Source organism: Bombina bombina, chromosome 4 (assembly GCF_027579735.1).
Source record: "Bombina bombina isolate aBomBom1 chromosome 4, aBomBom1.pri, whole genome shotgun sequence".
NCBI classification, from domain to species: domain Eukaryota; kingdom Metazoa; phylum Chordata; class Amphibia; order Anura; family Bombinatoridae; genus Bombina; species Bombina bombina.
This window is the reverse complement of record NC_069502.1, coordinates 140,136,807-140,150,734: the sequence shown is the minus strand read 5'-3', so window position 1 is coordinate 140,150,734 and position 13,928 is coordinate 140,136,807. Positions and strand designations below refer to the sequence as shown.

General features: G+C 39.1%; 1 protein-coding gene across 1 annotated transcript in view; it reads right to left on the bottom strand.

The window, feature by feature from the left end:
* Nucleotides 1–13,928, bottom strand: part of WDR35 (WD repeat domain 35) — a 291,517-nt gene that overhangs the window by 104,423 nt on the left and 173,166 nt on the right. The window contains 5 exon segments of the mRNA XM_053709650.1: nucleotides 5,166–5,330; nucleotides 7,563–7,673; nucleotides 8,479–8,611; nucleotides 10,111–10,257; nucleotides 12,763–12,966. Coding sequence (XP_053565625.1) covers nucleotides 5,166–5,330; nucleotides 7,563–7,673; nucleotides 8,479–8,611; nucleotides 10,111–10,257; nucleotides 12,763–12,966 — 760 coding nt within the window.

Here is a 13,928-nt window from a genome sequence, read left to right as displayed (position 1 = left end):
CAACAAGATTTACACCAGAGTAAGTAGGTCCTCCACACCTTATGATAGATGCGACGGGTGACCGGCTTCTTGGCTTGAATGACAGTATCAATCACCCTCTCAGAAAATCCTCTTCTAGCTAAGACTAAGCGTTCAATCTCCACGCAGTCAGCCTCAGAGAATCTAGATTCTGATGCACAAAGGGACCCTGTACCAGCAGATCCCTGTGACAGGGAAACCTCCACGGAGGGGACGAGGACATCCCTACTAGATACGCAAACCACGTCCTCCGTGGCCACGACAGAGCAATCAGAATAGTTGATGCTTGCTCCTGTTTGATGCGTGCCACTACACAAGGTAGAAGTGGTAACGGTGGAAATATGTAAACTAGGTTGAATCTCCCACGGCACTGCTAAGGCATCTATCAATTCTGCCTGGGGATCCATGGGCCACAACCCTATCTGGGCAGCTTAAAGTTGAGTCTGGACGCCATGAGATCTATCTCCGGAGTCCCCCAACTGTTGCAAATCTCCGCAAACACTTCGGGGTGAAGAGACCATTCCCCCGCATGAAACGACTGTCTGCTGAGAAAATCCGCTCACCAATTGTCCACACCCGGGATGTGGATCGCTGATAACAAGCAGTCGTGAGCCTCCGCCCACTCCAGAATCCGAGAAACTTCCCTCATGGCTAGAGGGCTTCTCGTTCCCCCCTGATGGTTGATGTAAGCCACCCAGGTAATGTTGTCCGACTGGAATCTGATGAACTTGGATGATCACAGGAGGGGCCAAGCCCTCAGAGTGTTGAAGATCGCTCGAAGTTCCAGGATGGTGATCGGGAGAAGAGACCACTTCCGATTCCATCTGCCCTGTGCCTACCTGGCACCCCAAACCGCTCCCCAACCTGAGAGACTTGCATCTGTAGTCACAATCTCCCAAGATGAGGAAGGATGTCCCGTGGGACAGCTGATCTGGACGGAGCCACCAAGAGAGAGATTCTCTCGACCCGTTGTCTAGAGAGATCAGTTGGGATAGGTCTGAATGATAGCCGTTCCACTGCCTCAGCATGCATAGCTGAAGAGGCCTCAGATGGAATCTGGTGAATGGAATGACATCTATAGTGGATACCCTGAGCCCAATCACCTCCATGCACCGGGCCACTGATGGCCTTGAACAGGATTGAAGGGCCAGACAGTTGGGCTAGCAATGTCTATGGTCTGTTAGGAATATCTTCGTGGCTATGGAATAGATTATCATGCCCAGGAACTCCACTTTGGTACTGGGAACCAGAGAACTCTTTCCTGAGTTTATCTTCCAAGCATGATATTGCAGAAGAAGGAGAAGGGCTCTCGAATGTTCCTCTGCCACCCGGTAGGACGGAGCCTGAACCAGGATGTCGTCCAGGTAAGGAGCTTCTACTATCCTTCTGGATCTCGCCACCGTGAGAAGAGCTCCCAGAACCTTCATGAAGATTCTTGGAGAAGTAGTCAGCCCAAAGGGAGGAGCTACAAACTGGAAGTGCTGATCCAGAAAAGCAAACCTTAAGAAGTGAAGTGATCCTTGTGTATTGGCACATGAAGGCAAGCATTCTTCAAGTCTATTGAAGTCATAAACTGACCCTCTTGAACTAGGGGCAGTATAGACATTATCATCTCCATTTTGAACAATGGAACCAACAGAATTTTGTTTAAGCATTTTAGGTCCAGAATCGGGCAAAACGTTTCTTTGGCACCACAAACAGGATTGAATAGTACCCTAGACTCCTCTCTGCTAGAGGTACTGGCACAATTACTCCTACAGAGGAGAGATCCCTCACACACTCTAGAAAGGCATCTCGTTTCTCTGGTTTTAACGATAGATTTGACAAAAGGAATCTGCCCCTGGGAGGGTGCGTTTTGAAACCTATCCTGTAACCCTGGGCAACAACCTCCAGAACCCAAGGATCCTGTACGTCTCTCATCCAAGCCTCCGCGAAAAGCGATAGTCTGCCCCCGACGAGATCCAGAAATGGACTGGGAGCCGCCCCTTCATGCCATTTTTGTCTCTGCTGGCTTCTTGCTCTGCTTGGTTTTATTTCAAGACTGGGAAGGCTTCCAAGGTCCCTTGGACTGCTCGGGTTTCGCGGCAGGTTGCTGATGTTGGGACTTGTCCGAACGAAAGGGAAGAAAATTAGGACCCTTTGGTTTATTCTTTTTATCCTGCGGTAGAAAGGCACCCTTGCCCCCCCAACCGTGGATATGATAGAGTCCAGGCCTGGACCAAAAAGAATCTTTCCCTTAATTGGAAGAGAAAGCAATCTAGATTTAGACGTCATGTCAGCAGAACACGACTTCAAGCATAGAGTCCTCTGGGCCAGAACAGAAAAGCCTGATGTCTTGGCATTCAAGCGAATAATCTGCATATTAGCATAACAGATAAACGAATTAGCAACCCTCAGGGCCCTAATTCTTTCCTGTATATCCTCAAGGGGAGTCTCCACCTCGACCATTTCTGACAGAGAGTCACACCAATAGGTAGCGGCTCCCACCACCGCAGCGACCACGGCTGCAGGCTGAAAAACGAACCCTGTGTGTTGAAACATCTTTCTTAACAGGGTCTCTAATTTCTTATCCATGGGTTCCTTAAACGACAAACTATCCTCAAGCGAGATAGTGGTGCGCTTAGCAAGCATAGAGATAGCTCCGCCTACCTTAGGGACAGATCCCCACAACTCTAGCTGTGAATCTGGAACTGGGAACCATTTTTTAAACAAAGAAGAAGGGGAAAAAGACGATCCAAGTCTCTCCCATTCATTCTTAATAATATTCGCCATCTTTACAGAAACCGGGAAAGTCTGGGGCACTACCCTGTCCTCATAAACTTTATCGAGCTTAGGAATAGAAGGTTCCTCCGGTAACTTCGGTTCCGGAACCTCTAGAGTAGTCAAAACCTCTTTTAATAAAAAGCGTAAGTTCTCCATCCTAAACCTAAAGTTTGGTTCCTCCGCAGCTGGAGGTTTAGAGGCCGCAGATTCCGACCCAGAGAGAGTCCTCCGAAGTATCAGAATCCTCTGCATCAGCGGATAATCTAGTCTCAGATACATCCAACAGAGTAGATTACCCCTGGGAAGGATAGCAATGTTTAACCTTTCACTTGCGCTTAGCCTGGCGAGGTAAAGCACTCTAAAAAAACAAGAGAAGACAGATGAGCCACATGGCCCAATATTGTTATTTGGACCAAACAATATTGGGCCATGTGGCGCATCTGTCTTCTCTTGTTTTTTTAGATTGCTGCTTTGGATCCCGGCCTGGATCTCCACAGATAGCTGCCTGATCATCATCTCAGTGATTCTTCATTATATACCAATAGAGACTTTTGTCAATATATGACTTTATATTATAGTGCACTTCTCAATCAAATGTACACATCATATTGAAAGGTTGCATACTTAGGTCCTATTACCTGTATAATATTATTGTTACCTATATATCTGTGTCTTTCTCTTAGGAGGTTGTGCCACACATTTATTATATCTAGGTCATCTCACCTGCATAATATTATCATTGTATACCACTCTAACTTTATCTTTCTCCTAGGAGGTTGTGCTTTATATTTAAATTTAATTTATCTATATCCATATATATGCCCACTATTGATAGAATAGATTATTGTCTTCTACAATAAGCATCTTATCTTTCTCTTATGAGGTTGTTGGTTATATTTTTTATATCTTGCCTATTTTGATGGCTCTAGCAAATTGACTATACTACTTCTTTAGTTGTTAGGAATATAGAATATCCTCTATTAGGGCGCCCCCTCCTCTGTATCTTTGAGGTAAAGCACTAAAGACCGCAGACACCGCCGTTTGCAACTGCTCAGCAAAATCAGGCGGCAGCATGGCCCCTCGGTGGAAGGATTAGAAGTGCACTGGGGAGCTGCATGTGTAATCAGAGATGAATGTAGGGAACGCACTTTGTGGGACGGAGAGCCCTCAGAGTTGGACGGCTCAGTAGTACTAAACATCTTATTTCTTTTAGATAACACTATTTTATCAAAGCATGTGGAACATAATTGAGCAGGGGGGTATACCGAAACCTCCTCACAATAAACACAGGCATTAGATTTAGGTAAAGAGGGAGTACCCTCTAATATATCAGAGTCCTCCATAGCTTGCGCCTTTAATGTGGACTTTAACAGGATTTAAATGGCACCTTTATACTCCCAATGGCTGGGGCACTCACCACCTCCTATGACCCAGGCCCACACAGAAAATCGATTTCGTCTCCTGCAACCGACGGTCAGGAAAGGAAGAGGAAAAAGCCACACTCGGTCCCATGGAGTGTCATGCAGGACTGCCCCTGCAGCCAAGAAAAAGTGCGCCAAATAAACAGGCTGCGCAGTAATCCAAGGAAGGAAAAGCATGACTGTTTCACATAGCCCGAGCCACATCTTACACATGTCGCAGCAAAAACACAACAAAACAATCATGTATACATCCCCCCCTGTTCAATAATCACCTTCCGGAGATATTAACTCTTGATTCTATACAGATAAAAGAAGCCACACTGTGACCCTGTCTTCTTGCGTTATCATTACAAATATAAAAAATTAAACAATTTTACCAGAATCAATGACGTGGAACAGGAACACGGCCTCTCAAGTTTGACAGTGTGTAGCAACACTCCTGACATGGACTTGAGTGATGAAAGCAGGCAGCGAAACTCGTCAACGCTGATTGCTTAGGGAGCTGTTAATATGTCGGGATGGTTTCGCAGAAAGACTCTCCCTGCATCTCCGGACTCTATCTTTCATCCATGCTCTCACTGAGAGGCTGACAGGATTACTTAAAACTCCAGTCCCATCTCGAAGAGTACTACCCTCCATAAGAGACTACTCCGAAATTTCTGACACTTCTCTGCCAACCTCCTGTGACAAAAGGCAAAGAATGACTGGGGTATGAAGGGAGTGGGGGAGGTATTTAAGCCTTTGCTGGGGTGTCTTTGCCTCCTGCTGGTGGCCAGGTTCTGTATTTCCCACAAGTAATGAATGAAGCCGTGGACTCTCCTCATATTAGATGGAAATGACAAATTATCATCACAGCAAAATAAGAGTTCAGTCATGAGGCTAAGCTGAAAACATATCCAGATAGGGTAAAATTTAATTTTGCAGCAGCTATTGATGCAGATTCAATCACACATTTAGCCATACCTTAAACATGAGCTTGGCTGCTTCTAGAAAGTGGTTGGCTTTCCGGTAAAGTTCAATAGCATCAAGCGTTTTGTTGTTTTCTAACAAATGAGATGCATATTTGTCCAGCAAGGGTCCAATTTCTCTCATGTTGTGATTTTTAGCCAGTTCCACAGCTTTATTCCACTATGAAAATATGAAAAAATATCACAATTATGCATCTGATTCTTTAAGCTTGCATTCTCCGATAGCCATGTGTTCTCAGGCTGCCTCCTGTTTTTACAAGGCTAACAGTGCAGCTTTATTTACAATGCACATTCTTTCCCCATTATAAATTGTACAAAATAATAAAATGAAAAAGCTTAAATTATTTTATAGTGGACTGTAACATACTGAATATGTAGCTCGAACAATGACAACTATGACAAATCTCTAGTATTATGTGTGATTTTAGCAGTGGACCAGTGCATATTGGTTATGCATATTATCTACTTACAAATATTAAAAAACAAATATACAATGTCTAATTACAAATAAATCAAAAGTTTACTTCTCAGGAAAAAAATTTTGCTAATCAATATAACAACTCCAAAGTTAAAGATGACTGCGGCATGTTTGTGTATGTTACAGGTAACAAAGGACTTAAATCACTTGTGTATTACTATTAACCAAATGGTTAAATCAAAGTTTTTCAATAAATGTTGCAGTGACAGTAAAATAAAAATATAATGTTTATGATTTAGAGCGTTCAATTTAAAAAAAATCTTCTACGATTAAAGAGACATGAAACCCAAATTTTTTCTTTCATGATTTCATGAAAGAGCATGCAATTTTAAACTTTCCAATTTACTTCTATTCTTGCTTCATTCTTGTGATATCTTTTGTAGAAAAGCATATCTAAATAGGCGCAGCAGCTGCTGATTGGTGGCTGCACATAAATGCGTTGTGTGATTGGCTCACCCATGTGCATTTCTATTTCTTCAACAAAGGATATCTAAAGACTGAAACAAATTGGATAATAGAAGTAACTGGAATGCTGTTTAAAATGGTATTCTCTATCTGAATCATGAAAGAAAAAAATTCTCTTTATTGAATAGTAAACCCAGGTAGACTCATAGAAGCCAACAAACATGAATGTGTCTTTAATACTCTAGGCCAGTGCTTTCCAAACTGTGTGTCGGGACACACTAGTGTGTCGGCAGCAGTGTGTAGGTGTGTCCCTGCTTCAGCACAAAAAATTTTAAATTTAATTTTTGTCAAAAATTTTTTTGGATTTCTGACTTCCTGCCTGCTATGCATATCATATGGTTGACACGTGATTGATACCTAGGGGATCACAGATCATCTTAACCTTTTGGCGCAGCTCAGTGGGAACTGAAACTATTCCAATTGGCAGCTTTGGCGGCACATTGGCTCCTGACTGCACGTGTAGTCTCCTTAATTGGCTTGTGACTGCACGTGTAGTCAGTGAGTGGGACAGCAGTGTGTTTGCAGCGCGGGCAGTAGTCAATCGGACTCACCGAGCTCTGAGGGCGGCAGTTTAAATGCTGAGCTGAAGTCAGTGGGGGTTTTTTTGCAGCTAGCTCCCAGTAGTGCATTGCTGCTCCTGCTCTTGATATATGGATAGGAAGTGGAAGCTTAAAAATGCTTGATGATGAGATGTGAGAGTGTCTTTATCTAATATTCCACCAAATATTCAGAAATTGTGTTCATCCCATCAACCTCATACATCCCATTAAAATAGTAAGTAGTTATTGGTGTAGTTATTATAAACTTTTTTTTTTAATTCTTGCACATACTTACTGTTACTTGTTAATACATTTAGTTATTATATAATTTATTTATGTGTCCGTATCTCTTAAAACAAGTTAGTTTAACCTCCATTTTGCTAGTACAACTGATTTACTGTGTCGCAAAATGATGTAGGTCTAAAAGGTGTGTCACCAAGATGAAAAGTTTGGAAAGCTCTGCTCTAGGCAGTAGTGTTTGTAACAATATATAACATGGTTGCAAATACGGCTGCCCAGGAGTGCTAGAGACACAAGCATCCCCCTGAGCTCCTATGATCCTACCTAGGTTTACTAATCAACAAAGGATAAGGATAACAAGAGAATAAAGCAAATCTTTTAAAAGAAGTAAATTATAAAGGTTTTTAAAATTGCACGCCCGGTTTAAACCATGAAAGTAATTTTTTTACTTTACTGTATTGTTAAAAGGCAAAACAACTGTGCACGTGCTTCTGATAACAAAGAGATGAACATGATTTCTGGTACAGGTTTTATACATATAATATAAACCACATATGAGTTATATGAAACCCAAAAAAAGTTCAAGTCTCTTAGAATTTAAACACATTTGTCAATCTCCATATTTACATTTTTTTAGGATTCTTAATTTAAACATAAAACAGCAGCTCACCTGGTTTAAGTGGACACAGGCATCTACTGCAGCCTTGGGCTGGTTACACTTCAGAAAGGCTGTTATAGCCTGATCGCACATTCCTACTGCCACAAACATGCAGGCGATATCCTGTCCAGCAACATAAAACTCATTATGTGAAGTGCAACTATAATAATAAACTAGTACAAATTGCAACTACAGAATCATTTATAACACAAAACATTTATTTCTGACACTAATATTCAATTTGTAACACAACTATAGCATTATTCATGCATCACAGCAACACCAAGAAATATTGGGTTTTGTATAAGGAATAGACCGATATTTTTTCAGGGCTGATACCGATTATTGACTGCCTTTCAGGCCGATAACAGGGGCCGATATTCTGTACATTTAAAGTTTTGAAAAATCAACACAATTTCTACACAAATCTGGTATAAACTGAAACAAATAAAGGGCACTTTCATTCATGAAGGAAAGCTCCTTTATTTGATTCAATCGATCGCCGTTTTTAGCTCCTACAGCAGCCCACGGCTAAAAAAAATTTTGGGTAAGAGGTGACATTTTCACCTCTTAGCCAATAGCTGTGCGGTAAATCCGGCTTGGCGTCCATGGGAGCCGGATTTACCGCAGATTCAAAATATCGGCCCTAAAAATCGTCCGCTCCGATATATCGGTCTATCCCTATTTTGTATACTATTTATTTCACCTGTGTATTTTCACATGAGAATAAACCTTGAAAATAATATTTCATCTTATGATAAGACAGTTCAAATTGTGGTCATTATTTAACACAACTATTTCCTAACACTTGTGTAAAGAATGTAAGTGATAGTAATTGTACATCTTATTTATAACATACAATTATGAATATTATTATTTTACAATAGAATAGCCCAATAAATAAATGTATTGTCCTTATAAAGCTTACGGGAAGTAACTTGTTGTTTTCTGGGAGTGAGTTAGCCAGAATCTCGAGTCCATCATAATCTTCTAGCATATAATAACATTCTGCCAGACGCTCTTGGTTTCTTCCCTGTACATAATACTGCACAGCATTAGCCCTACAATATACAAGCACAACATAAAACCATATGCGTTTACATCCGTAGAGTATGTTACCTCTTATATCACTTTTGGGTCTGACTGGTTCATACCAAGCACAGCCTATCACAAGATGTGTTGTTAGATGTCCCATATTAATAGCTTCCAAACAAGAATGCAAAAGGGAAATTGTAAAAGTATTCCTTTTCACTCCTACTAAAGTGATACGATTTGCATATAGTTGTAAGACTGCAGGGACTCCACTGATAACATGCACTGACAAAGATGGAAACCTCTTTGATTTAAATGGACATTAAAGGAATAGTAAAAAACAAAAATGTTATTGTTTAAAAAGATAGATAATCCCTTTATTTACCATTCCCCAGTTTTGCAACCAACACTGTTATAGAAATATACTTTTTAACTCTTTAATTACCTTGTATCTAAGCTTCTGCAGACTGCCTCCTTATCTCAGATCTTTTGACAGACTTGCATTTCAGGCAATTAGTGCTGACTATTAAATAACTCCACGTGCATGGGCACAATGTTATCTATATGAAACACAAACTAACGTCCTCTAGCTGTGAAAAACTGTCAAATGCATTCAGATAAAAGGCGGCCTTCAAGTGCTTAGAAATTTGCATATGAGCCTACTTAGGTTTAGCTTTCAACTAAGAATAGAAACAAAGCAAATTTGATGATAAAAGTAAAATAGAAAGTTGTTTACAATTACATGTCCTAACTGAATATGAAAGTTTAATTTGGACTTTACTATCCCTTTAAGCTCAAAATGTAATGCCCACAAAAGGTTTAACTATACACAGTGAAAAAACACTTAAGTGCACTTTTTTTTTTTTCCTGTAATTTAAATGTGAAAATTAGTTTTTTTTCATTGCCACCACAAATAATGGAGTGTGTTTTATAGATTTCGGACCCTCTGAAATGCTGCACAGTGATTGCTTAGTATCCAAGAGCTCATTTATATCTGTTAATATTACATTTGGCTATAACAAAGGATATAAGATAAACAGCACTAAAAAAGCATTTCAAATGGTGTGCATCTAGACTGCAAAATGGCAGCTTTAAATGTATTTGAAACATTTAATTTGTATGCAAATCTTTTGCAATCCATTGATTCATTTCTGATACCTAAATAAATATATAAACTATTTTAATTCCCCTTTAAGAATGATAAATCAGCATTATTACACTATATTTGTCACTATGCATTATTTTCAAGACTATAGGAATTAAAACTTGCAGAAAAAGACATTAGTAATTTGGGATATTTTCAGTAGCAGTCATATTGCTAAGTGTTCTGACTCCCACTGATAGGGTATAATATCACCCTTGCTAAGATTCACCACTGAAACACAGCAAAATACTGGTTTACTCATAACATAAACTGCTTATTGTACATATATTAATAAAACAAATATAATCACAGAAGTGCCATAGAGGATGAAGAAGTAACAGTCTTACATCTGTGATACTTATAAACAAACTCACGTCTCCTTACCATTTCTGTCGGTCTGCAAAATAGTCGCCAATAGCATTGTTTGCCTGTTCCAGTAGAGTGTCATCTGAGTCCCCAGACCCTGTTTTCAGCAGCTGTAATACTCGAAACCAGTCACCCAGTTTCATTCGCAGGCCAATAGCAAGATCTCTGTATAATTTTAATATTGCAAGAGTAAACAACACATCACAATTCACTATGTCAAATTCCACTTGGAATAGCTACTAAGCATTTAAAGACTTGCCTAACAGTTTTTAAATCAATTATGGACCCTTACAAATGTACCATAAAATTGTAGTCTGGTTCATAATGTTTGATTAGTAAAACAAAGATAGTCTTCTCTGCATCAGAAGATTATTTCACAATATAGTGAATACAGTCTTTCAACTTGAACTACAGTTTTCACATTTAAATAATATCTGGCTCCTTAAATGGTGAATGCACAAACACTTTTATAAGTAGTATTGGTACCTCTGTTAAAGTGCTAAAGTACTATTAGAGCATGCATGATACACAAGTCATACTGGAATCTGAATAAACAAAAAAGCTTTATATTTCTCATTACATTACTTCACAATCACACTGGTACGGTACTAGTGAGTATACCACTTTGTGCCTTCTTGGAGTAAGTTGACTGTCTTCAGGGTACCTCCCTCTCCTATACAATATGCAGTACTGTGCAAAATTCTTTGGCCACCATTAGATTTGTTGTTTTAGCAAAGTTTTAATATCCATCCATATTTATTTTTCGGTCTCTTTATTAAGATACAAACAGGAAATATGTACACAAAATATTAAAAAACACAATTTTCAGAACAAATTGGCTTCTTCAGGCAAAAGTCAGTATTTAGTGTGACCTCCCATGGCACTAAGCACATCTTGAACTATTTTGGGGAGACTGTCTTGAAGTTTTCGAAAGTAATCTTCTGGTATATTATACCAGGCTTCTTTCAGCACTTCCCAGAGTTCTTCTTTAGATTTAGGTGGTCTTTTCTCTCTCTGTCCAGGTGATCCCATTCTGCCTCTATAATATTCAGGTCTGGACTCTGTGGAGGCCAGTCCATGACTGTCAGTGTTTTACCAGCTGTTTTTCTCTCCAAATATGATTTCACTGCATTAGCAGTGTGCTTGGGATCGTTATCATGCTGAAAAATAAAACCATTCCCAATCAGGCACTTTCCAGGAGGAATGGCATGATGAATTAAAACCTGTCTGAACTTTTCAGCATTCATGATCACATCAATTCGGACAATATTGCCAACACCACTGGCAGAAATGCAGCCCCAAACCAGGACAGACCCTCCACTGTGTTTTACTGAAGGCTGCAAGCACTCATTCTTCCATCTCTCACCAACTCTTCTCACATATTGTTGACGATTGGACCCAAGAAATTCAAATTTGGATTTGGTCACTCCATAATACTATTTTCCACTGATCTTCATTCCAATCTTTGTAAGCTTTAGCATATCTTAGCATTTTCACTCTGTTCCCTTTCCAAACAAAAGTGGTTTGTTGGTTACTACCCTTCCACATAGCCCATTCCTATTCAAGCTTCTTCGGACTGTAGAAGGGTCAACTCGGCATCCTCATGAAGCTACCAGATGTTGAGCCAGGTCCTTGCTGGACTTCTTCTGGTCCCTCAAAGAAGAAACTCTGTTCTCTCAAAGAAGAAACTCTGAGAAACTTCTCATCAGATTTTGAAATTTTTCTTGGCTTTCCAGTCCTTTTTTTGTCCTTGACCTCTCCTGATTCTTCAAATTTCTTTAGAACAGCTTGAATACCACATCTTGAGTATCCAGTTTGTTTGTCGATTTCCCTTTGAGAGAGAGAGAATTATGAATTTATGTCTGTCAAACTCTGTGATTTTGGCATTTTGGATGGAATGAAAGTTAGTATTATTAGCAAGCTTCCAATGAATTAAACTCATAAAACACGTGCATGTAGTGCTCAAGCATGTATTGCACAAACCTGGTGTAATAGACCTTTTTAACAGCAGTCATTTTAACATGAAATAGTAGGACAAATACAGGTGTTAGCAATGAAATTAATTAGGGTTCCATTCAATTTAGGTTTACGAGAGCCAGGTTCCTGCTATTGCTCAAGTGTAAGGGGAGGTCACACTAAATACTTGCCACTTTATATAGAAGTATTTTTTTCTGATTATTATTTTCATTTTTTAATACTGCATACAAATATCCTGTATTTTCTGGTTGTATTCTAATAAAGAGAGAAAAAAGTATATATGGTCATTATACCATTGCTAAAACAACAAATGTAATAGTGGCCTAAGACTTTTGCACAGTACTGTACGCCTTTTGTACAGCGCCTATATATTATACAGGGTTTGCTGTTTTGTCCTGGAGAAAAGCAAACTGATAGCAGCTGGTGATTTTAGACCACCAACAAAAGTTTACCATAAATAATGAAAAATACTTCTGAAATGATGTATGTTTTCTATTTATTAAAAAATTTGAAAAAAGCAACGAAAATTAAAATGTATGCATTCTTAAAGTATTATTATTTCTGACCCCAAACAATGTATCATTAATAGCAACCAACTTTCACTATGAAGGTGCATTACAAGTTTAAATGAGAGAACGGCTATTTTTCAAGCACATTTTCTACTTGCGAGTTATTGCTGTACAGTTCTCCTACCTCCTGTCCATGTCCAAGTACATTCTCTCGGCTTCTTCAAATCTTCCAAAATAGGCTGCTACTTCAGCTTTCTTCATGGACTCGCTCTGCAGGTTTCCAAGGCGTTTAACAAACTCAATTCCTTGGTAATCTTTGCAGCGCACAAATGCCTGTTCAGCCGTTTGGAGATCCAGTTTCTGAAGAGCAGCTTCAGCGAGTAATCTCCTAGAAAAGAAATAACAATAGCAGTTAGTGGTGTGCTATAATACAGAAACATTCAACCTTGATTTGATATAGTTTTTTAACAAATAAAGAGACAACAAATGTGTTAATAAATGATTGTTGTTAAATAAAATAATCCATAAAAACAAAAGAAAAATTATTTTAAACCAAGCTATAGGAACTACTTAAAGGGATCGTAAACCCATTTTTTTATTCTTTCATGATTCAGACAGAGCATTCAATTTTAAGCAACTTTCTTATTTACTCCTATTATCAATTTTTCTTCATTCTCTTGGTATCTTTATTTGAAAAAGCAGGAATGTAAGCTTAGGAGTCGCCCATTTTTTTGATCAGCCATCAATCACCAAAAATGGTCCGGCTCCTAAGCTTAAAGGGATACTAAACTCAATTTTTTTTATTCATGATTCAGATAGAGCATGAGATTTTAAGCACCTTTCTAATTTACTCCTATTATAAATTTTTCTTTGTTCTCATGCTATCTTGATTTGAAAAAGCAGTACTGTAAGCTTTAGAGCCGGACCATTTTTTGTTCAGCACCTGAGTAGCACTTGCTGATTTGTGGCTAAATGTAGCAAACCAATCAGCAAGCTCTACCAAGGTGCTGAACTAAAAATGGGCTGGTTCCTAACCTTTTATTACTGCTTTTTCAAATCAAGATAACATGAGAACAAAGAAAAATCGATAATAGGAGTAAATTAGAAAGTTGCTAAAAATTGCATGCTCTATCTGAATCATGAAAGAAAAAAATGTGGGGTTAGTATCCCTTTAAGTTCCTGATTTTCAAATAGAGATACCAAGAAACCGAAGAAAACATGATAACAGGAGTAAATTAGAAACTGTTTACCTCTGTGATTACCTTGTATTTAAGCCTCTGCAGACTGTCCCCTTATTTTAGTTCTTTTGACAGACTTGCATTTAGTCAATCAGGGCTCAATCCTAGGTAA